The sequence below is a fragment of the Balearica regulorum genome, chromosome 17 (genome assembly GCF_011004875.1).
Source record: "Balearica regulorum gibbericeps isolate bBalReg1 chromosome 17, bBalReg1.pri, whole genome shotgun sequence".
NCBI classification, from domain to species: Eukaryota; Metazoa; Chordata; class Aves; order Gruiformes; family Gruidae; genus Balearica; species Balearica regulorum.
The window spans coordinates 14681525-14704354 of record NC_046200.1 but is presented as its reverse complement, the minus strand read 5'-3'; the positions used below and the strand labels follow the sequence as shown (position 1 = coordinate 14704354).

Genomic DNA, 22830 nt, shown 5'->3' with positions numbered 1-22830 from the left:
GAGAATATTGTCTGATACTTGTTGATACCATCAATTTTTACTAAAGAAATACAATGCCGATAGCAAGGGACCAGTTTTGAGAGGAGGCTCCGAATGAAGCTGAAATGCCTTTGCTCTACTCATGCTGTTCTGATTGTATCTGTGCATTCAATCAAATCTATATACGCGATCTGATCTCTCATACGTAGCCAAAAATAAACATATTGTGTCCCAAAGAGGGAAGGATCTGTAAGCCACTGTCTGGCTGAAGCCGGATGAAAGCGTGTTTAATTCCAGCCGCTTCTTCCAAATTAACTCTGCCACGGGCTGTGTGCGATACCTGACCCAACGCACCCCGGGCTGCCACCCCACACGGCAGCTGTAAAGCAAGTGGAGCGAAGTACTGATATGACGCCAAGCCAAGCGCTCGGGATCGGGTTGTGGGCACAAGAAACACGCGGTCTGGAAAGCCCATATGGTATCAGTATGTTGATTCTATATGCAGAGCGTGGAAACCTGCAAGTACCGTGTGTGTATATACAAAACCGGAGGTATTTATGCTAAGGCAACTCTTTCCATCGCCCCTCTTTTACATGACAATTCCAAAATGCTTATGGAAATCTTGCAATGCCCTTCTAGGGTAGGCTTGTCTTAATCTCATTGTGCAGAGTCTCAGGCTTATGTTTTCAGACGCGCTGAAAACGTGCAGCTCTTCTTGCCTTGAAAGTCACAAAAGCTCAGTCTTTTCCGAGCAGGACCCATCCTTCGTCCCCAAACGGCATCAAAATGAACACGTCCTTGGAAATATCAGTGGCACGTCTCGGCCGAGGGCTCCAGTCCCGCTGGCGTGCAGTGGGACCGTGGCCCTGGTGTGACAGCCAGCCCCACTGCTGCCTGTCCCCGTGATGCCGGTGTTGAGGAGCAGGGGCTTGGGGAGCCCAAATCCTCTCCTCTGGCAGGGGGAAAGACTCTCTGTGTTCAAGATAGGAGCTGGGGCTGCTTCAGCCAAAAGCAGCATCACCGGCGTGGGACTGTCCCACGGGGGAAAGGGAAAAGCCCCAGGAACCCACGAGTATCAGGGGCTGTTTCTGCTCCTTTCTCACACACTCCTGGCTGTCTGGCCACCGTGCCCAGTGCCCAGCCCCGACGAGGGCTGTGTTCAGGGATGCTGGTGGAGTGAGGATGATGTGGCTGATGTTGCCTCTAAGGAACAGCCTCGCTGTTGCCGGCAGCACCTTTAGCAAAAACGAGGAAGCAGAAAATTCCACCTCACCCCCGACTCTGTTCCTGCCTGAATTAGAGCCAGAGCCCTCCGTGGGACAAGGGACGGGTCCCAGGAGGCCCACGGAGAGCTTTGCCGCTGCCGTCGATACTATGGCAACAAGTGCTAATGCAAAACCGTAAGAAAAGCGCGGACAGAAACTCAGGGGAACAAATTATCTTCGCTTTTTGCCTTGCGCAGTCGCTGAGGATGCCGGCGCGAAGAGGGTGAGAGCTCTGCTTTGACTCCACGTACCGGATTCACTGGTGGGGAATCGCACCTCTAGTCCTCCCGCACCTTTCGGTGTCGAAGAGAGATGGTAGCGATACTTGGGGGACAGAGAAAACCCCCCAGCCTTTGCAGCGGCAGGTTTTCACGGGGACCTGGCGGGAGGTTCCTGCCTCCAGACCGAGGAACCCAGGCTTGTGCTGCGAGGAGCCTGCTGTTTTCCCGAGGTTTTTAAATAGTGATATGAGTCACTCTCTCAGAAAAAGTCAGTGACAATAAGGTTTATTGCTATTTACTGTCCTAATTGGGCTACTTCTCCCACTGGCTTGTTAGAGTAGGAAAATTTACCATTGTGCTAGAAGGATTTTGGGGAGTCAGCAGCAAAGGAGGGGATGAGAATGTGAGCTGCTGAAACAAGCCAGGAGTTTAATTCCTAGACCGACTCTGAGCCGAGAGCTCTGCCGCTGACTTTATTGATGCCGGCTGACGGCTCTGGAGCTATTACAGCTCCAGCCAACCTGCTGCGATTTTTAAATTCCTTTTTTCTTTTTTTCTAAATGGAGCCACGATTCCCCTCTCGTGCTGCGATTGGATTTTGAGACCATCTATCAAGCGGCATTTTCTCATTTATTTCCTATTTACCTATTTTGTCATTTAGGACAAAGTGGTGTTCTGTTAACGCGGCTCCCATTTGTCAAACTGGAGTTGCTGGTGTAATTCCAATCCTCTTGGCAAATTAACGGCAGTGAAATTTATGTTTTACAGATGGGCAGAGCCCTAATAAGAACATCAGTTTCAGACGGGGTTAGCGGCAGAATTGACGGTTTTATCTAAACTCACTTTCAGCTGCACACCACAGGCGCCAAGAAAATATTGCACGAAACAGTAAAAGAGAAATGGCAGGCGTGTTACTGAAATATGCTAAGCCTTGAACTCCAAATTGAAACAAAACCCTGTTTCTGTCATCAAAAAAAAAAAGGAATTTTGTCAACACAGTTGTCTTGGCAACATTAAAACGTATTGCCTGCAGTCTGCTCGGAGAGGTGCGGTTCCTATCGGATGGGGCAAAGGGGAGAGGGACGAGGGACTTCATTAAATTACAGCAAAGTTTTGGTGTGGTTCTGCCTCCTCTAGCCTTGCTGCCCTGCGATTAGGAGTGTGCAGGACGCTGGCCTGAACAGAACAGAATATTTCACCTGGAAGGGACCTACAACGATCATCTAGTCCAGGCGCCTAGAAGGAATGCCGGTGGCTGCTTGCTCCGGCAGGACCAGGCTTTCCTCGGCCGTTTAATTCCCCAGGTTGGGATGAACACAAAAGCAAGCGCCAGGAGTTGGATAAACGTGCAGGTCGTGGGGCTTTGGGGCAGCTTCAGCCCAGCGCCATGGCCACGAGCAAATGTGTATTGTTTTGCTTTCCAGAAAACAACCCCCTGATTAGAGTCAAATGAACTCTTTCATGGAAGGGAGGTAGATTTATTTATATCAGAAAGCAAGCATTTATTTTATTAACTGTTCTTTTACCAGTGCCAGGCGTGTTTTCAGTGCAAGCACCCACGCTTTGCTAACGTGGGGGTCACCAGGGCCGAGACCTCAGCACTTCATCCCTTCGGCAGCATCCTTCCCGAGCCCGCTTGCTTCTGTGGCTGCGTGGAGCGGTCCAGCGGCTCTTGCAGCATCACCAGACGCTGGGCACTGGCACCAGGGTGTTGTACAGATGGCCAAGTGCCTCTTATTTAATTCACTCCTAAAAATAAATCAGGTTTATTGGGAGTGAAGAAAATGTCGTGGCCCAGGTGAAATAGCCACTTCCCAGCCTCGTCTGCTGGGGATGGGAAGGGAAAAGCAGAGCACGTCATTTGGCTGTGAAGGAGAAAGGGCTCGCTCCTTCCCAGGCGGATTTTGGCAAGGTTGGTGGGAGGTGGATAATTAGAGGTAGCTGCGGGAACATTGTCTATATATTCTCGGGATTAAAAGGCCATAGATACGCTGCAGCATCGGTCTGAGCCGAACGGGAGTTGAGCTCAGAACTGCTGGCACGAGCGAGCTGGCTGCCCGTGAATCACTTTAATGCTTCGTTTTCAGATGCACAAACACGCAGGTTTACAGTAACTGTGCATATGTTGCGTCCCATTGCTCCTCATCGGATTCACTGATGCTCCATGGGTCATAAAAATTAAACAGCCATAAATCCATCAGCCCTGGGGTTCTTCACTGAATGCTATAAATCCCACGAAAACTAATTAAATAGGACAATGGTGTCCATTTAAAGCTGGCACGTAGGAACGTAAGCTATTACCGCAGCGAAGACAAGACTCGAAATTGATTTGTTGAGGGCAAGGGCAACCCAAGTGCCCACGCCGAAGGGCTGGTGTTGGGTACATCCTAGCTCACCGTAGCCTGCAGCTTCTGGCTGGGAGAGTTAAGAGATTGCGTTAAGCTCCTAAGATTTATTTCTCCTCCGCTTTGCTTTCTAAATCAAATCATCCAATTAACATATGTGCTGGAGTTTGTTGCTTGAAATGCTATCTGGCGACTCTAAAAGCTTTTCGTTATTGGTTTTCGTAGGGCTTGTTTGTTAAGCGAATGCCTTTGTCGCTGCCGTAGGGGAGCCTGTTCTGCTGCTCTTCCCTACGCTGATTAAACCCTCCAAAGCAGCGATGTCAGCATGGATCGGTGTCGAGATCAGAGTCAACGCTTTTCGTAACGCTTGTCTGGGGTGCTACGAGTTTGCAGCTCTGCAGCATTTGTTGCTCTTCTGTAATTTGGGTTGGTTTTATGCTTTGGTAGGGGAGGGAAACTGAGGCAGGGAGTGGGACGGCCCTGTCTGTGGGTGTTTAATAAAGGGGGGTGGCTCGGCAGGGAGCTGAGACTGGTTTTGCCTGCGGCGTTGGCCATCTCCTGCCTGTCTTTCGAGAGTGAAATAGGTGTTTCCACCCGAGCAGCGCTCACCCCAGTGAAACCCTGCTCACCACGCTGCTCTCACTGGTTTTAAGGAGTTAGACATGACACCTCCAGTAGGTTTAAATGTACAACCTGGCAAACGTACTACTGCTCTTGGGTTCATAAATCAGACTCTTAATGATGCTCGTCGGGAGAACCGAACTTGGCGGAGCTGAGCGCAGCTCAGCCTCCCGCGCTGCAAACAGCCGGCGTCTCCCTGTCGCTTTGCACGGGCTTGAGTGCTTCAGGTTTCATCCGAAACGTGTCCCCTCTGGGAACAGACCTGCAGATGTCCCGGGACACCCGGGGAGCTGGGCACGGGGATAGTCCTGACCTGTGCTGGCTGTCTGGGGAAGTCTTCCCTGCTCTCCCAAGTGTCTCCTGCTGCTTTCTCATGCCATGAACATCTCCCTCTCATCTTCAGTCTGAGTTTGTGCAAGATTTTGTAGCTGGAAAACGGTTGGACTCGATGATCTTAAGGGTCTTTTCCAACCTAAATGATTCTATGATTCTACGAAAATGCCGGGCCAAATCTTGCCTGAAGGAGCAGAAGGGTCAGGGGCTCAGAGACAGGTTACCCTCCATCTCCTTGCCTGCCCCTCGGCTTTCTGGCTTTTCTCTGACCTTCCTTGCTCTGGGAGCAGCTGAGAAATAGGAAAGAAAAGGCTTGAGTTTGAGAAAGGGGTGGGAGGGGAAATCCCCAACAGGCAAATAATGTCATTCCCTGTCTTCCAGCCAGTCCTGGGCAGCTGCTGCAGAGCCTGCACCCGAGGGGGGGGGACGCACCGGCCACCCATCACCCATGGGTGAGAGCGTGCAAGGTCTGGGAGCGAGTTACCCTCCTGTCTGTAGGGGACATGCTGGTGCTTGCCTCCATCTTGGAGAAAGCTGGGTGCTTAGATATCAACTATAATCTATTTTTTTCTCCTCTTCCCACTTGTAAGGAATGCTGAGATGTTGGTGGGTTTCGGGGATGGGGAACAATGTGCACCCAGAAATTATGTTCCCTGGGATTTTGCAGGCTGGAGCTGCATGTATGTAACAAATTATAAGCTTTTTTGAGGAAAGAACTGGAAATTGGTCTGCTTGGAGAAGAGTGAGGGACTGTAAACACTTTGGGGTTTCTCAGCTCTTTGAGGTGGGTGAGCGCCCTTTCCAGTGAGCTCAGCATCGCCCTGGTCCCCTGCAAGCGCCGCAGTAAGGGGTCACACCAGGCTGAAGAACATCATCTCCTCTGGCTCTTGATCATCCACCCGTGGGAGCTGCCAGGGATGCCTGCCAGCCTGGCGGTGATGGGGGGCAGTCCCCAAGACGGCCCTGGCCCCACTGAGATGGGCACGATGTGAACAGAGACTTCACCAACTGCAAGGAGTTCATGAGCGCCGCGTAGCCGGTGACTAACCCAAAGCAAATAACAGGGCTGTCCCCTTGAAGGGAAGCTGACAGCCCCACACTCGCGTGGTGCTTAAATCACTTTCAAAGCCTCGTTTGTCCTTACAGCATCAGCTAATGCATTAGAAATGAGTCCTGCGGGAATCAGCGGCTTGCCCGGTCATCAGGGTGACAGTGACCTCGTTTGCAGGGGGGAACCAGCGGAGGGGCTGCGGGGTGCAGGGATGGTGCTGCACTCCTGGGCGTGCTGGTGGGCTGCCGGGAGCAGGGCGAGGAAAAGATAGACCCTGTGCAGGGAGAAGGAAGCTGGTCCTGTGGTTTGGCACCGGCACCAAAAAGCCAAGGACTCCTGCCTGCAAAAGAGGGGGAAGGTTTGCCCGGGGTCCTGCCTGTGCCACTGCATCCAGCACTGCTGGTGAAAGCGGGGTCTGGCTGGGGAAGGGATGGAGGGGCTGGAAATGAACCTTCCCTGTAGGAGGAGATCTCTGCTTCCCTCCTTCCTCCCCAAATATGTGACCTTCCCTTCCCAGGGTGGCCCGAGGGTCTGGAGGAGATGTCCTGCTCTGCTGGCCCGAGCCCTGTGAGGTGGCACAGCCCATCACGGCTGGCGGAGGTCCTGATCCAGTGACCTCTGGCCAAGGCCACTGGTGGGAAGTCACCCAGCAATTAGGGCTAATGTCACCGGGGCTAATTAGCCCTTGAGGAGGTGATGACTCCCCACCGACCTGCTCAGGTGGCATTTAACCCTTTGCAGGCTGCTGCTGCTCTGCAGTGCCGAGTAACAGCAGGAAAAGGGCAAGAGGGGTTAAATCCATCGGCTCGGGTTATCGGGCTCTAATTGCTTTATTCTTTACTCGCCTGCAAAAAGTCAGTCTGGGGTCAGCAGCCTTCGTCACATGAGGATTAAAACGCTCAAGTGAGTTCATGCCAGGGCTGATGTCACTGCCCTGCTCCTCAGATCCCTGTTTTTCCCATCCGGGTGCTGGAGGGAGCTCCTGGCAGAGGGGGGCTCGGTGTCTGAAGGTGCAGATGCTGCCCTGAATGTGCTGCCTCTGGGAGATGGGAGAGTGTTTTCCTTGGCATGTCAGTGCCTCCAGCCTGCAGATCTAGTGCCCTCTGTTCTCTCCCCAAAATTTGGATTTAAAACAGAAAAGAAGGCATTTGCATTTCAGCTTGCTGCTAAATGTCAGGGTACAGTCCGGAGAGAAATGTTCTCCAGAGCATCTAAGAAGCAGGAGGCGAACACAGAGAGGATTTGGGAGCTGAAGTTATCAAACGCAAGCGTAGGCACGTAAGAACCAGGGTCCTATCAGGAGTCAATGAGACGTGGCTCCCCAAGCCACGCGAGGGCTGTATGAAGTCATACCCAGCTCCACGAGGTCTCCCGAGAGCTGGGTAAACTCATTGCATGTTCTCTTCTAGATGGTTTTCCATCAGCTAAAGCAGTTTGTTTGGGAACTGTTTGGAACCGGATGGCAGGGCTGGGCACGGGGGAGTGCTAGCTTTGCCTCCTGTGTCCCCAGGATATCATGCCAGGTTTGAAATATGGGGAGAGGAGGAGCCAAGTCAGGCTGAGGCTGTGATCCCTCTAGCCAGGCTTAAAAGCACTTGCCATCCATCGTAAGGGCTTCGCTGTAACTCAGGGTAAGGGAGCTGAACGTCCTCTTCTACTGCCTCATTTCGCTGGTGGCTGCTACTCTTCTTCCTGAAGCACCGAAACAGTCTTGGTGTGACAGCACCTATGGAACGGGCTCCATCCTGGGCAGGGACATACGTCCCCTCACTGGTCACCCTGATCCATCTTGACCGTCAGGTTGTTGGATACTCTGGAAAACGCAGGGAGACGAGATCCTCAGCTGGCAGAAATCGCTGCTGAGCTCCACGCGGCTCTACCCATTTGCCAGACTCGCTCGTGCGTTTTTTTTGCTTGCGACCCAACGGCAAAGTGGGGAGGGTCCGTGCAAGGCTGCCCAGCGGCCCCCTCCGAGGGCTCCCCCGCTCCCCCCCATGCTTTCCCGGCCCCCGCCGAACAGATGGTGCCGATTTTCACAGGGGGAGCAGAGGAAACAAAGCCCAGAGCAATGGGAGGCTGCAGCCTGTCTCCCAAATGCAGCCTGGGGGATGACATCTGTGGGGACGGGCTGATGCATGTGGGTGTCTGTGGCGTGCTGAGCCCCGTGCCGAGCCGGCACTTACGCCTGCCCTATCTCACTTTTCTTTCTCCTTTGTTGTGTTTTTTTTTTTTCTCTTTTTTTTTTCCTCCTTTCTAGATAAAGAAGCTCGTGGACCGTTTGCAGGGATGTCGGTGAAGCAAGCGGGCTGCCTCCCCGCCTCTGCCCAGCCCAGGACCAGAGGCTGACTGGAAGCTGGCATGTGCCCCCTCCAGCCCCTGCTCGGCCGCGCGATGCCCAGCCCTGCCTGCCCTGTCCCTAGCCTTGCTTTCCACCGGTGATACACCCTGCTTTCCCCGGGCTGTGTTTCGGAGAGAGGCAGCAGCGAGTATGCTGCAGAAAGCCAGCCTGCAGCCAAAGCCCAGAGGAGTTTTGCAGTGAGGCCAGCTGCTTAAAAGCCAAAGCGTTGCCCCTTCCCCGCCCCGGCGTGGATAAACATCTTGGGCAGCGAATTTCTCTGCGCTCTGCAAGTGTCAAGGTCCTGGTCTGCAGGCTTGAAGAGGGGCGCTGCCATGGAAGAGAATGTGTTCAGCGTGCAGCAGATACAGCCCAACGTCATCTCGGTGAGGCTCTTCAAGCGTAAGGTGGGCGGCCTCGGCTTTCTGGTGAAGGAGCGAGTCAGCAAGCCGCCAGTCATCATCTCAGACCTGATCCGGGGAGGGGCTGCGGAGCAGAGTGGCCTCATCCAGGCTGGGGACATCATTTTAGCCGTCAATGGCAGGCCCCTGGTGGACATGAGCTATGAGACTGCGCTGGAGATACTGAGAAGCATCGCCTCCGAGACCTACGTGGTCCTCATCCTGCGGGGCCCCGAGGGCTTCACCACTCACCTGGAGACCACTTTTGCAGGCGACGGGACGCCGAAAACCATCCGTGTCACCAGACCCCTCTGCCCAACTCCAAAGGCAGTTGACTTGTCCAACCCAAGCCTGCACAGCAAAGAGCAGCCGCTGCCAGCAGCTGACCGCACCATGGGCTCCCTGTGGACAAGAGAGATCGGGCGGGAGGTGGAGCCGATGGTCCACGTTAACGGCGTTGTTACCGGCAGCAAAGGGCAGGACGCTGGGAAGGGGAAGGAGGGTGCTTGTGGTCACCCTTGCCTCAACGGTGGTGTGGAAGACAATGAACTGCTCAAAGAAATCAAGCCTGTCCTGGATCTCCTGAAGAGCAGCAGTAAGGACAGCGATGGAGATGCACCCTCCAAGGTAGAGACAAGAGATATAGAAGTCCAGGTGGACTGGTAGGTCCCTAAATACATTTTTTTACATTTGGTGAAATGTGCTGGTTTTGGCTACCCAACGTGGCTGGTTTAGGTGTTGGTGAGCACGTCTCCAGAAATGGCTGCTGGCTGACACGGCAGGATGGAGACAGAGAGGAAGGGATGCAAAAAAAAAAGGGGGAAGCGGTTGATGAGGGGGAGGTAAAAGTAATGGAAAATCAGGAGGAGATGGTGGAAGAAAGGGAGAGAGATGTAAGTGTGGGAAATTGGGGAGACAGCGGGAGTAATGTCTCATGGAAAGCTCAGCTATGCGATGTGGTGGATCATGGGCTGGGCTGGGATTTGTTTCTGTTTTGTGTTCTCAATCTCATTTGTTGTAAGCTTTAAACAAAATCCTGTACCTCAGTTTCCCCACCTGCCAAATAAGATTCATGGTATCGTCTGTCCTTGCTATTCTGCTTTGGAGCTCTCCCCTTGAAATCTGCTATTGATTAACTGCCGGAGAGGGAGAAGGAAGGTCAGACTGACAGAGTACGATGCTTCCCAGGAGAAATGATTTTCAAAACCTTCTGTGCTTTTGGCAGTCAGGCTCTGGCTTTGGGGAGGGGAGAGGGGAGCCCCAGTCCAGCTGAAGCCAAGGGCACCTCTGCACCATGGCAGTGGGACCTGCCTTGGACGCCACGTCTTCTGGGAACGGGGGGAAATGTTTCCCATCAAGACCTCAGAAATGGCCATCCCTTGTTGAAATGCAACAGTGGATCTGCCTGTTCGTCCCCTCCACTGTTTCTAGATCGAGCTAATTATTTCAATATTCGTATGCATGTATAACAAGGGTGAGGACAGATGGGTGTTTGCCCCATGGCCTCCTGAGGAGGGTGAAGTCCCATCATGTGGATGGAACTGCTTCATTTCTGGTATCTGCTTCTGCAAGGGGCCGCGTGTGGTGTTGCCCTCCCAACCTTCCTCGGCATTTCCCCGAGAGGTGTTTACAGAGGGAAACCATCACTCCGGAGCCGAAGCAGATCCCTGTGATCCTTTGTGTTTTGCAAAAACATTGTTGGTAGCTATGGGGTTTTTTAGTACCAGCTCCCTCTCCTCCTGGCCATTTATTAACAATGATAAGTTGCCTTTTCCTGTTGCCTTTCCCCAAGTCCCCAAACACATTTTAGCGGAGTCAAGTGCCGCAGCAGGTTGTGGCTGCCCTCGGTTACCGGCCGGTTGTAAAAGCCAGGAGGCTTTTTTCAGGAGGGTTTGCTGAAGCTGGTAATCTCGGTTCAGTGACAGAGGGATTTGTAACTTCACGGTCCCTTGCTGCACCTGCTTCCTTAGGGAGGAGAAAAAAAATTGTTGTTTTTTTTTTTTTTTTTTTATTGGAAATGAGAGGGTAAAGGCAGAGCTATTGGCTGTGGAGGAGCAGGATCTGTGCGGTGGGTTCCCTGCCCGGCTTAGTGGCAGAGCTCCGGCTGAGCTCCCGATCACTCCCATCACAAACCAACACTCACACCATGTGTTTTCCATCTTTTTTTTTTTTCTTTTCGGTTGTTTTCGTGTCATCATTTCTGCTCTTCCAAATTGTGCATTTTTTCCGTGGAGGACACAGTTGCTCAAAGCCCGTTAGGGTGGTCACACTGAGTCAGAAGAAAAAAAAAAAAAATCTGCTCGGTGCCGGCAGCGGGTGGCAGACGTCTGGGGAAGAGCCGTGGGACAGGGTACATTCAGGGACACCCTTCACGCTCCCAAGTCTTGGCACGTTGTCTGCTTTCAGCAACCCTTGTTTTTGGTCTCTGCTGTGCAATAGGAGGCAATTTAACTCCTCGAGCCCAGCTCTCTCCCTGGAAGGCTGAGGGCTACCTGCCCAGGCTGCACGTCCTTTAATCCAGCATAAACCCATCCCTGGGGGAACCTGGTTTAAGCAATCAAAGAATTGAGACCTTAAAGGGGTTTTGCTGGACTACAGGTCCAACAGAATGTGCACGGCTGCTTAAAAGTCCCTTCTGTCCCTCTGTTTTTGCTGAGACTGCTGCGGTGGAGCTGGGGGTCATAATCTGGTGAAGCCCCCGGAGGACACAATCCCAAGCATTGACACAAGGTACAGCCTCACCCTTCAAACTGTCCACCTCAATGTCCCCATCCCATCCCACCAGCTGCGGGTTCTCCAAGGAAATTCTGTTCCGACTGGGGAAAAGGATGAAAAATGTGATTTCTTTCTTTGAGGAGTATCTTCTGCTCATAAAGAGATTAAACTGAAACACTTTGAATTCACTTAAACTGAAGGACCTCAAAACAGCAAGAATATTAGTGAAGTGGGTACTTCACCAAAACTCCACTCACTTTATTTTTCAATATCCTTTAAAAAAAAAATAAATCTATGTAATCTATGTATCTTGGGACTGAAAATCCACTTTTCGGTCAAAATTAGGCTTCAGTCTTCTGCTTGATGAAAAGCTGCAGCCTCGCTCTTGCGGTAGGACTCTGTATGAGCGAGAAGACCTGGGATCAAGCGGAGAAGTGGGAAAGGAGCTATACTGCAGGGAAAACTTGTTGAGAGCCGCTCTGCGGGGTAAAGGGCATTTCTCAGCCACCTTTCCTCCCACTCCTGCGACATGCTGGAGATGATTCATCTCCTCTGCTTGGTCTCAGACAGAGCTGGGGCATCGTGAAGGTCTTCTACAGCGAGAGTTTTCTTGGTCCATAGGAGAAGTGCAGAAAGGTCAGGAAGCGATGGGGAGCAGATAACCATGGAGATTGTGTTGGCTGATGCCAAAGAAATGCCCCAAAAAATAAGTAAGCCTTATCAGATTGATGGAGCTGTCACGCTGGAGGCTGTGACTTCTCCAGGCTTGAGGGGAAGCAAGCAAAGCTGGTGTTAGTCAAAACAGGAATAGAGCTCTACCTAGACCCCAGGAGAGTGCAAAACCTCGCTCAAGGTTGAGCTCGACATCTACAGCCTGGACCACTTGACTGTCCGTCCAGTTGGAGATGCTCGTCTAGGGACCAGTCCTGTTCTTCCTCTGTCTTCTCTTGGTGCTGACCTTCACAGCCTGCAGCACTTTGTCAAAGCCGGTCTGGCTCGCAGAGCTGTGACAGCTCTCCTAGGGCTAAAAAGGAATGGTACAAGTTTGAGGTTATTCACAAGGAGCCAAACACTTCTTGTTCAAGGTGGGCTTTGCAAGAAGTGATGCAAATTACACCTGATGCTTTAGGCTTCCAGCCCATGTCTCTAATGTTACTTGCAAGGAAAACTGGAAACTGTTAAGTATGCATTGGGAAAAAAATATCAGTTCATCTCCATCCCTTGCACCCATGGTCTGCACTCCCCAGGGGAGCTGCCCCTGCAATGACCTGGCTTTTGCTGCCTGCTGATTTCCAGCTGCAAGGTGCCCTGGGTCCATGGTGCGTGCCTGTGGGATGGGCTGCGACCACGGCTGAATGTCTGCTACTCAGCTCAAGCCATCTGCGATGAAGTCGATCATAAAACAGAGCATGGAAGTGGGGTGCAAGGTATGATGAGAGCTGGCATTTCTGCCATGAGGCTCACCGTGGGCTAGAAAACAAAAATAGAGTTTGATTCACTCACTGCCAGCTAACCTAGGTCTGTTTTTCCTCTGAGCTCTAGGGAGATTGTCATGTCCCATCTTCCCTCCCTCTCTCCCCACCCCCCAAGTTGCCAGTATTTATTTTTCTTCTCAGGTCTATTCCATAACATGAACAGCATGATGGAAACATGGCAGTTTCAGTCCAAAAAGCAGCATCAGCAGCCCTGAGAGGGAAAAGTGTGCTGAGAGCAGGAATTCTGTTTATGAAAGGTTTCAAGGTTTCAGGCTCCATCCTGCATTGGAACAAACCCCGTAATTTTGCAGTTCTCGAAGAGAAAATTCTCTTCCTCCCACCTCCTTCACCGCCGCCAAAATCTCTTTGTGTTGCTCAAAACATTTCATTTGCATTTCTGATGTCTTCGTTATTCTGTACTTGGACACAAAACTTTAAAACCTCTGAAATGAAAAGGTTCCTTGAAACTATCATGTTGTTGCCATTCTGCAGAACGGTGAAGTAGGGAGCTTTGGCAGTGAATAACCCTCCCCTTCTCCCTTGGCAGATTCTTCTTCCTCATCACTCTGACTACATGAGTCTAATCCAGAGAGGCATTTTGTGCCTGCAGACAGCATATTCCACCTGAATATATTCCCATGGAGCCCTCTTGGACCAGTCTCCAAAGCACCCTCCATCCAGTCAGCCCTTGTGCTGGTGCTGCTGCTTGCATCCCATGGGACAGCCATTCTCCTTGTAGGTGGTCCCAGCAGACAAGTCCATGGCCCATGTGCGAGCCTGCGCTCTCCCAGCAGACCTGAACTGCATTTGGCCTCCAAATAAGATGCTGAGGGTGGAATCGTCCGGGTGGTCTTTGGGCATGGCTGGGAAGGGACGAGCACGGTGGTTGCAGGTTGCATCTGGTGCTGGCTGAATCACGAATGTTGCCAATGGGACTTTGGGATTGCTTGGAGCTGGTCCCAGGTGTTTATCTGTCAATGCCTGCTCAACGGCATTTACCAACCTCATATTTCATCGGCCTCTCTCCAAGGCCACCCTGTGTAGCTTTTTTGGCTCATCAGTCCCTAATCCCAGCACTGGGTACAGCCCAGCAATGCTCTGACCTTCTGAGGGCACGAGACCTTCTTCAAGCCATGCTGCGTGCTCCTCAGTGAGGCTTTTGTCCTCTTAGTGCTGTTCAGGCTCCCCTTTCTCATTTAGGAAGTGGTTTCCTGCTTTGATCACTCTGCAATTGCCCAATCTGGGCATCTCCACTGCCTCTCCAGAGAGCACATCCCACCTTTTGGAGTTATTCCTTTGACTTCCAGCATTCCCACTTCCTTCCTGAGCTCTGCTCCATCCTCAGCACCCTGCAAATCCCAGATCCTGTCCGATGCCTTCTCCTGCCTTTCCCTCAAATGCGTGCTGTTGTGCCAGACCTTGCTTTAACCCTTGAGGCGAGGAGTCTGCAGCCAGCACGTTTTCCAACATCGCAGACTCTGAGCTGCCCCAGGGGTGTGATAGCAAGGAAATATTAACTTCTGAGGATGCAATGCCCTCTGCAGTATGGTTTTCCATGGGGCAAAAGAAAGGTGAGGCAAGAGCCATTTACCCTGGCGTCTAGCAGTGGAAGGAGGAGCAACGTGCAGTGGAGCCTTGCAGCTGTCTCCAAGGACGCACCGGGAGAGGGGAAGAAAGTAAAAATAAGGAATTTCTCTCCCAAAGCTCAGAGCAAGCGGTGTGTGCATGTATGAGCTTTCTGCACAGTCCCAAGCTCAAGCGTAGGGTTTTCAGCTTCCAGGACAAGGGTCTGGAAGGAGTCCATGCCCCGTGGTTGCAGCACGGGGCACTGCTATCGGCATCACAGCACGAGAGCCGTCGTCGGGATTGGGGACATCCGCGTCCTCATCATTGGTTCATCCAAACTGGCCGCTGGGCATTGCAGCAGCTAGTTGTACCTCTCATCTCTGCCTGGGAAATCAGAGAGCTCCTTCTGCCAAGCAGATTCAAAGGACTGAAGTGACAAACTTTTTTTTTCTTCTTTTTTTTCCCCCTTCTTTCTTTTTGGAAAAGCTTTGGAGAAATTTCTCAAACGGCTGTCTCAGCAACTTCCCTTCTGCTTCATCACTCTGAGCACTGCAACATCATCAAATTAGTCAAAAGAAAGCAGTGGTGCCTCTCATTTCTCCAAAGAGCCAGATGCTCTTTCCGAGGTGAGGCAGCATCCAAGGCTCTGCCTTTGCGCCAGTGGGGGAGGGCAGGATTCCTCTTTCTTTTATAAGTAACAAATTTTGCTTTCAGAACAAAAGACGACCTCAGACGGGGTCCCTTCCCAAAAACCTGCTTTGGCTCCAAGCTATCTTGCTAATAGTATCTGATAGAGCCGGCAGCGGGACCAGGTCAGAGAGGGATCTCTGGATTTGGGAGAGTTCAGCCAACCAAGTGCCTCCAAGGACAGATCTTCAGCATTGCTTCCAGCGCTCAGAGACACTGGCTGCCTCGAAACACCCCTTGGGGGAACTGCACCCTTCCCCATCGCCCAGTGGGAACCCGTGAGAACGGCCCTTTGGGCTCTTCTGTCGATAAAGTGCTTTTGGAAACGTTATCTGGAGGCTGAGCTTGGGCGCGCGGTGTTTTGGCCATCCTGCCAGTCTCCTTGAGCGTGTGAGTGGCATCCTCGTATGAACATGGCAGGTCGCCCCGCGACTCTGCTGGTGGCTGGGGAAGCCAGGCCAAGAGAGGAAAATAACTGACCCAAAAGACCCTGTTCCTGTCTGAGCTCGCAAACAAGGCAGTTACAAGAAATGGGCAGGAAATATTTGTAAAATGAAGCAATTGATTTTTTTTTTTTTTTAAATTTTTTTCCCCCCATCTGGAGTTAGGCTGTGGCTGCTCTGAATGGGCTTTTCTCTCCCTGTCTTTCTCCAAAAGACAGAGCCGGATACTTCTGGGCAGCCTCATCCGGGAGAGGTCTGTGCTAGCTCAGCGCAGGGGCACGCACCCGCAGCCCTGTGAGGGACGGACCTCCGAGCGAACCGCAGCACAACACCAGCATGGAGGCGAGATACAGCCGTGAGTTTAGACTAATGCCTTTGTCGCAGCTATGCTTGACTGTGCTTTTATAGCTGAGACCAAGGGTGAGGGCAGCACCTCGCTGCCTTGCTTCCACAGCCGTACGGCTGTCAAGTAAGGATAGCAAGACACAACCCATTTCTGCTCCAGTTGCAAACATGCAATGGGATGTGGAGCATTTGCTCCTGAGCATCCAACCCCTAACGCCCACCTGGACATTGCTATTCCTCAGGATGGTGCTTTTCGCTGTCGGGTGATGCTCAGGGCCAGTGAATGGGAGCAGGGCCCTGCTCCAGCTATACTTGTAATACACAAAGTAGCCAACTACAGCGATGACTTAATTCAAGCATCTGTTCTTTTTCCATGCCGTTGGCACAGGTACCAACATTTATGGCTTTGCTGGTGTGCGGACAATGAGATTACGCATACAGCCTCCTGGCCGAGACCTCCAGCTGCTGCTGCCGATTGATGGATTCCTCTCTGAGGTTCCCTCGTGCCAGCAGACACCCATTTAGACGGGCTTGCAAACACCTTCCTGGAAACAGCGGGTCGTGCCAGGCGCCTGCAGGCGTATGCTCAGTGTCATTTTGGAGGCGCCTGTGGGATATCTGGCACGCTGGGGTCTGTCTGCCCAAGCTTCTCCTGCCTGCATAGAGGCAAAGTCTGTGGCCCTGGAAAGGCACCGTGGCCCCTCCATAGGCAGGTTCCCTCTGATAAACCCCAGGCACCAGTAAAGCCGAGGGATTTCTTCCACAGCTTTATGGATTTAGTGCTTGTGTCTTGGTTTTGGACCAGTTATGGGGAGCAGCACGTTGGGGCTCATCAGCTACAAGGGATGGCTTGTCTATGCCCATCATCTCCTGTGCTCGGTGGCTCTGTGTTGACCTGCCTCCACTCTTCCTGATATGATGGGGCTCAGGGCAAGAGGGCAGGGATGTCTGGCTGTGGAAATGAGTATTCTCTGGGAGGTTTAATAGCTGGCCTTGGCTTAGGCGGAAGAGCCAGATTTGCTGAATTTTCATTCTGCTAATTCTCTGTCTTGCCGCTGGGAATCCTCCAGATGGAGGTAGGCTGGACCAGTCAAGAGACCCTGAGCTTCCCCTTCGGATGGGCTGGTAGAAGGCAGAGTGGGTGCTGTACGGTTCATGGTTGTCCCCAGCTCTGGGACCTGTGTGGCCAACGAGTGCTCCCTGCAGTGCCGCCGCCGTGTAGCAGAGAGCAGGGACCCGCTGTCTTTGGCTGCGGCTGTGCGCTGTGGCGGGTGGGGTTTCTTGTGGTTTACCTGATTGAAACCCTTTCACGTATTTGTAGGAGACAAGTCACAAATGAACAGCTGTTTTTCCGGGAGGGGCATGGAAAACCCAGTAAAAACTGCCCCTATGGCACCTGTACCTCCTCGCCTGTACCAAGCTCGCCACTTTCACCCTAAGGCAGCCAATGTTTGGAAGATGTCCAGGAACCTAGTGTAATATTTTGGCAGCTGAACATTGCTCTGTAAAGGCAGAAAAATTACAGAAGATTTAGAGCACGGGGAGATTGTCTTTACATGAAGTATCTTCCTTCAGCTGTACCTAAAGAAACAAGCTTTGGGGTTAAGGAGGATTGTGAAACTGAATTTGTTTGTACGTACATATCTGCCCGAGAGGGTGTCAGGAGCACCGTGTTGGTATGCATTATGTCCTGAGTGCGACTGTCCTACTTTGGTCAGCGCCCAAAGCCTGCCGTTATTAATGGGAAGGCTCATTATTGACTTTAGCGGGCATCTGGAAGAATTTTAAGAACTGACAGCAGGAGCAAAACAATTGCCAGAGCGCGTTACCTCGATGGTCTGTTGAGCAAGGGTGAAGGCAGCATGGCTGCGAGCCGCGGGGCTGCGCCTGTCCTGGTCCACGGCCCCGTGCAGCCCAACCCACGGAGCTCCTTCCCACGCGTGGCTTCACCAAGGCGGTCGGTGTCTTCGGTGCGGATGCCGCAGCCTGCCTTCTCTGAATATCATGTCTCTAAACCCCATTTGTTTTTCTCTTTCGTGAGGGCTCGTATGGCAGTGGTTTTCCATCACCTGCCCGGATGGCATTTAACAGCCTCACTGACATCTCGCTGTACGTTCCCCAGGTGAAACGTGTGCGGTAATCCATGTGCACCGGGAGTCACGCCAGTCTCACTGCGCAGGCCAGGGCAGCCAGCGCTGGGGATGTCCTCAGTCCCCCAGCCTTACCAGTGTCCCCAGCTCCGTGCAGGCAATCCGTCAGTTTGCTTGAGTAGAATCGCTTGCACTCGACGGCATTTGCAGCATCTGTAAAGGTCAGGGAGAGGAGAGAGAGCTGTCTCTCCCTCCTGGGAGCCACCTATTTTTTCTTGGGTTTTTTTCCTCTCCTCTGCTCATAAACACCAAGCTGCTCTGCAAACCCAGCTGGTTTTGCTGTGAGGTTTTGCAGCTGGAAGTGTATGCAACTCTCCTTTCCCCAGGTCTGTGCTTGCTTTCGCAGGGCTCCAGCTTGGTTTTTGGGGTGCAGAGGGTCTGGCGTGTAACCCCGCTAGAGGCAGTGTCAGGACAGAGGGTTCCTGTTGTTTTTCAGGCACCGCACTCACCTGCATGGTGATATTTCTATTGTGTTTGGGTTGCCTTTGCCGCGGTGATCCATTGTCTCGGCCGAGGCAGAGCATTTCCTCCCCTCCCGCAGGGCGATGCAGGAGTTTTTGCTCCTGCAGGAAGAGCGATGGCTCCAGGACCTGGCCCGGTGGTCCCAGCACCCAGCTGCCCTCCAGCCTGCTGACCCAAATGGTTTTTAACCTTTCAGTTTCAGAGAAGGGGAAAACAAGCTGCAGAAAGCCTTACCGGCTCAGATGGAGAATGACCGTGTCTTCGGTGACCTGTGGGGGAAGAGCAACGTGCCCATGGTCCTGAACAACCCCTACTCTGAAGCTGAGCAGGTAAGAGCCCGTGGCTCATGCTGCTTTGGGTGGGAAGGGGGTTTGGGGGTACACAACCCATCCTGCTGGGCTCTCACACCACGGAGAACCTGCAAGGACTAGCTGCACTGCCCTGAAGACCTTTGATCCCAAGAGCTGGAGTTGATGGGGTGTAGAGCCCATTTGATTCCCTGTGGTTCAGGCAGCGTATAGGTCACTGGAGAACGATGCTCTTCATCCAAGGTGCCAGAGTGGGACGGGAACACAGCCAGGGACCAGGAGTCTGAAACCTCCCTTGGGACTGTTGTCCCTTTTCATGGCAAAACGCTGAGTTGCGTCGTTAAAGTCCCTTTGATTCATATGACGGTAATTCAACAGAGCACTTCAGATAATATGTTGTACGGTGCCTTTTCATCTCCTCACGCTCCACGGAATATAAATTCTCAGGCTTCCCTGCCAAAAGTGGATTAACTCCACGTTTGTAGCAAAGCCAGAGATGTAAGGCAGACCCTGCCAGGACAGAAAGATCACCTCGGGGAAAACATGACATGCGTGACCACTGCCAAGCCTGTTCGGGCTAACGTGTCTCCCTGATGGGATTAACCAGCAGCAGGGCAGGACACAGGGCACCAGTCTGGGGACCGTTTGCTCTCCTTGCCCTGCTGTATTTCTCAGGGTGACGTAGGAAGGACTGTTTCCCAAGGGAGGGGGGAAAAGTGATTTAGTGGTCACGTGAAAACTTCCGAGAAAATCAGTATGTCCTCAGCAGATACCTCTGACTGATGCCTCTTCCCAGCTCCAACGAGCTGCAATGCAATGCTCCTCGCCGACGTGCCATTTACAGACCACCACAGAGTACGTGCCACTCATGGTGTGGTTGATGCCCAGATGTTGAGCTTGGCCTTGATGCCCAGCAGTGTCCGGCAGCACCTCCCAGGCCATGGCTCTGCCAGTGGATGGCTTTCTCATTTCACAGGCATTTTGCAAGATGCAAAGCCAGAAGCAAGGGGTGAGGTCACATGAGGTGACATGGTCCCTTCACGCCCACGGAGATGACGTGGGTTTAACTCTGCCCACATCCTCATCCCCCCCATGCCAGGAGCACTGCTGTTTCTCCTGGGTCTCCTGAACAGAACGATGTTCACGTGCACTTTTGCAGCATGCACAGTGTTGGAGGCTCATGGCACGTGTGAGACCCACTGTGTGGGCCCTGATGCACATGCAGGGTGGCTGAGAAACTCCTGACCATGCCAGACTCGCTGGCAACTGGTTAAAACCCAGGTTTTTAACCAACCTGGTTGGGTGCTTAGATGCACTTGGGAGTGACTTCCATCCTCCCATCGCCTGGCTGCAGCTCAGGATTGCGGCCAGGTCTCCCAGCAGCATAGACAACCTTACGGTGGGTATCGTCCTACATCAGCACGTGCAAATGGGTGCATCCAAGAGCTGCAACACACTTTGTTCAGCCACTGGAGAGACGGCCCTGGGCAGCCCCATGTCCTGCCATATGGTTAATGCACTGTGGCAGGTATCACGAGCCCATCTCACCCGAGGACAGGTCACTGCTCTGGTCCCTTTGCCCCAGCTCTGGAAAGACACCGTCTTTCTGCCTCCTTTGCTAAGCTCCTTGCATGTACGTGTCTGTTACTATAAGCACCTTAAGCTCTGAACACAGAAGGTTATAATTTCTCTCCGTGTTAGGGCTGCCAAAACCCCCAGTCTTAAGCTGCTATTAAACTCTTTAATATTTTTTTTCACTAGATGTGCAGCTTTCTTCTTATCCTTCTTATCCCCAAATCAGTATGCCAGCTCTTCTGGAGGCACTTTGGTTTTTTCCCCCATGCTCCCTGCAGCCGTTCCCCTGGGCTGCATGTGGTCAAGGCAACTGAACTTCTTGCAAGCTGCAATAAATACTGTTAACACAGGGGCAAGTCAAGCCAAGTGCGAGCTTTGGATACACGTCATTCTTCAAAGCAGGATTTGGTAGATTCACTTGGCCAGGTGGGGAATGCTCACTGAGCTTTGTAATAAGGTGCTGAAAGACCTGTTGGGCATTAATCCCTAGCCCTCCCCCCTTTTTTTTTTATTTTTTCCAAATCACGCAGTGTGTTTTGCTTGTTTCCCAGGAGCCCAATTCCCCTGGCCCTAAACCTGACTGATGGAAAATGCTGTGTCTGCACCAGCCCAGGTCCTGCGTGAGTCGTATTTCAGTCCAAACAGATTGATTTGTTAGGAGCTCCAGGGTAACCGGGGGGAGTGTGTGTCCATGTAGCTACCAGGGGAAGGGAGTCATATCAGCTCCACGCTTGTAAGGATGATTTACAGCTTTATAAAAGCGAAAAACACACTTTCAGCTAGCGGGGTTAATGCAGTCTGGAAGGAAATGCCAGCATGCCAATATATCTATGACCTGGGCTAACGCTGCAGACCTCGTCCTCCCATAGTCGATGCATTCCAGCAGAGCAATATATGCCGTCGTCACAGGGATGCCCGAAGCCCAGCCGGGACGCAGGAGGAATGCTGAGGACCTGCAGAGCCCACTCGGGTCTGCAAAAAGGGAGATGGTCCCTGCTGTTCTGGCCCCAGGAAGCGCCCGGGGCTGGGTGCGTTTCTGCCCTGCGTCTGTAAGAGCTGCAGACAGCTCGCAAGCTGCACGCTGACGATAAGTGCCAACACGCTCCCTTGTAAAAGATGTTTGCATAATGCATGTGCTCCCCGACTGCTACGTTAGTCTCTCCGTTTGTCCCACTCTTGAGTCACTAATATCACAGCTGCCTAATTAAAACATGAAAGGATCTCACACAACCTCCCTGACAGAACCAGGGGTAATATTTGGCTTCGGCTTTGCCGCGCAGGGAAGGCACAGACACGCACAGAGCTCTTTCCCGGGCTCTTCTGGGTGTTGCTCTCTCCACAGCTGCTCTGCCATGCGGTTGCCAGACCTGGCACCTCTGCTTCTTGTCGGTGGTGTCGCCTCGGCTGCTCCGGCTGGCGTCCCAGGGATCCGGCATGGCTCCGCACCGTGGCCCTCTCTCAGCAAACATTCAAACTTTGCCAGTTCCTGCAGGGAAAAGACAAAAAGGAAAGGGAGCAGCTTAAAGAGAGGTTTAAGGTAGAACATCTGTAGGCAGATGTTAAGCAGCCGATGTCCACTCTCGTTGCTACATCTGGATTCCTAACACCCTTAGGTCATACCTAGCACGATGTTGTTTAGAGCACACCTCCTGAGCTGCACTGAAGCCCCGTCAGCAAATCAAAACTAATTCAGAATAAAAAAGTGGTGCTGGATGCAACGAGCGCTTTCTGCTTGGTATTTCTAATTTCTGTTTGGCAGGTGGAGGTACAGGTGAGGATTGGTTTTGTTTGTGGTTTTGAGCATCAGTTTTCAGCTATGTTTTACCAGTCTCATAGTGCTGCTCTGAGCAATCACGCTCAGCAGGAAGGTGGCAGATTTATCCCCCTTGGTCCCAAGGGTGGCCCAGGTTGGTTCAGAAAGCGCAGGATGTTGCTAGTGGCTCAGAAATGGTTTCATTCTCCTGAAAGAGTAAAACAAGCAGAAAAAAATGACCAGGAACTGACACTGCCATAATTCAGGCCAGATTCCTCAAAATTAAAAAAAATTAACTTAAAACTAGTGCTTTTCCAGGACTACATTTAGAAGGTTCTTCTTATTTACTACTGGTTTTGAGCACTATATGAAGTCTTATATTTGTTTTCTGCAGCATGGAAAGGGGAAGCTGAGATCCACTGTGTGGTCATCTGGCTTCAGGGGCCAGGGCTTGAAAACACTCCTTGGGAAGAGCACAGGATTTGTGACATGAGGAGTGTCACAGAGACCCGTGACAGCATCGTCTGAGGGTGTGCAGAGAGCGGCTTTTGGAAACTGCGAGGACCAAAGAGGGTCCTACTGAGGGGTCAGGGTGTAGAACTGTCCCTTCCCCTCCATCTTCTGTCTCTTGCTCCCAGCATACGCTTTCCGTGCATGGTATTACAGTGTGAGCCTCAGGCTGCTTGACAGCAAAATCCCTGTTTTCCAGGGAAAAAAAAAAGTGTGGAGCATATGGTAAAAACAAGAACTGGGCACAAAATACCGACACCATTGCCACCAGGGCAATGCAGTGGTGTCTG

General features: G+C 52.2%; 1 protein-coding gene across 1 annotated transcript in view; it reads left to right on the top strand.

Moving 5' to 3' along the window:
* NOS1 (nitric oxide synthase 1) overlaps positions 1–22830 on the top strand; it is a 51363-nt gene that overhangs the window by 3185 nt on the left and 25348 nt on the right. The window contains exons 2-3 of the mRNA XM_075769534.1: positions 8073–9213; positions 18591–18723. Coding sequence (XP_075625649.1) covers positions 8486–9213; positions 18591–18723 — 861 coding nt within the window. The 5' untranslated portion in view covers positions 8073–8485. The remainder of the gene's footprint in view (positions 1–8072; positions 9214–18590; positions 18724–22830) is intronic.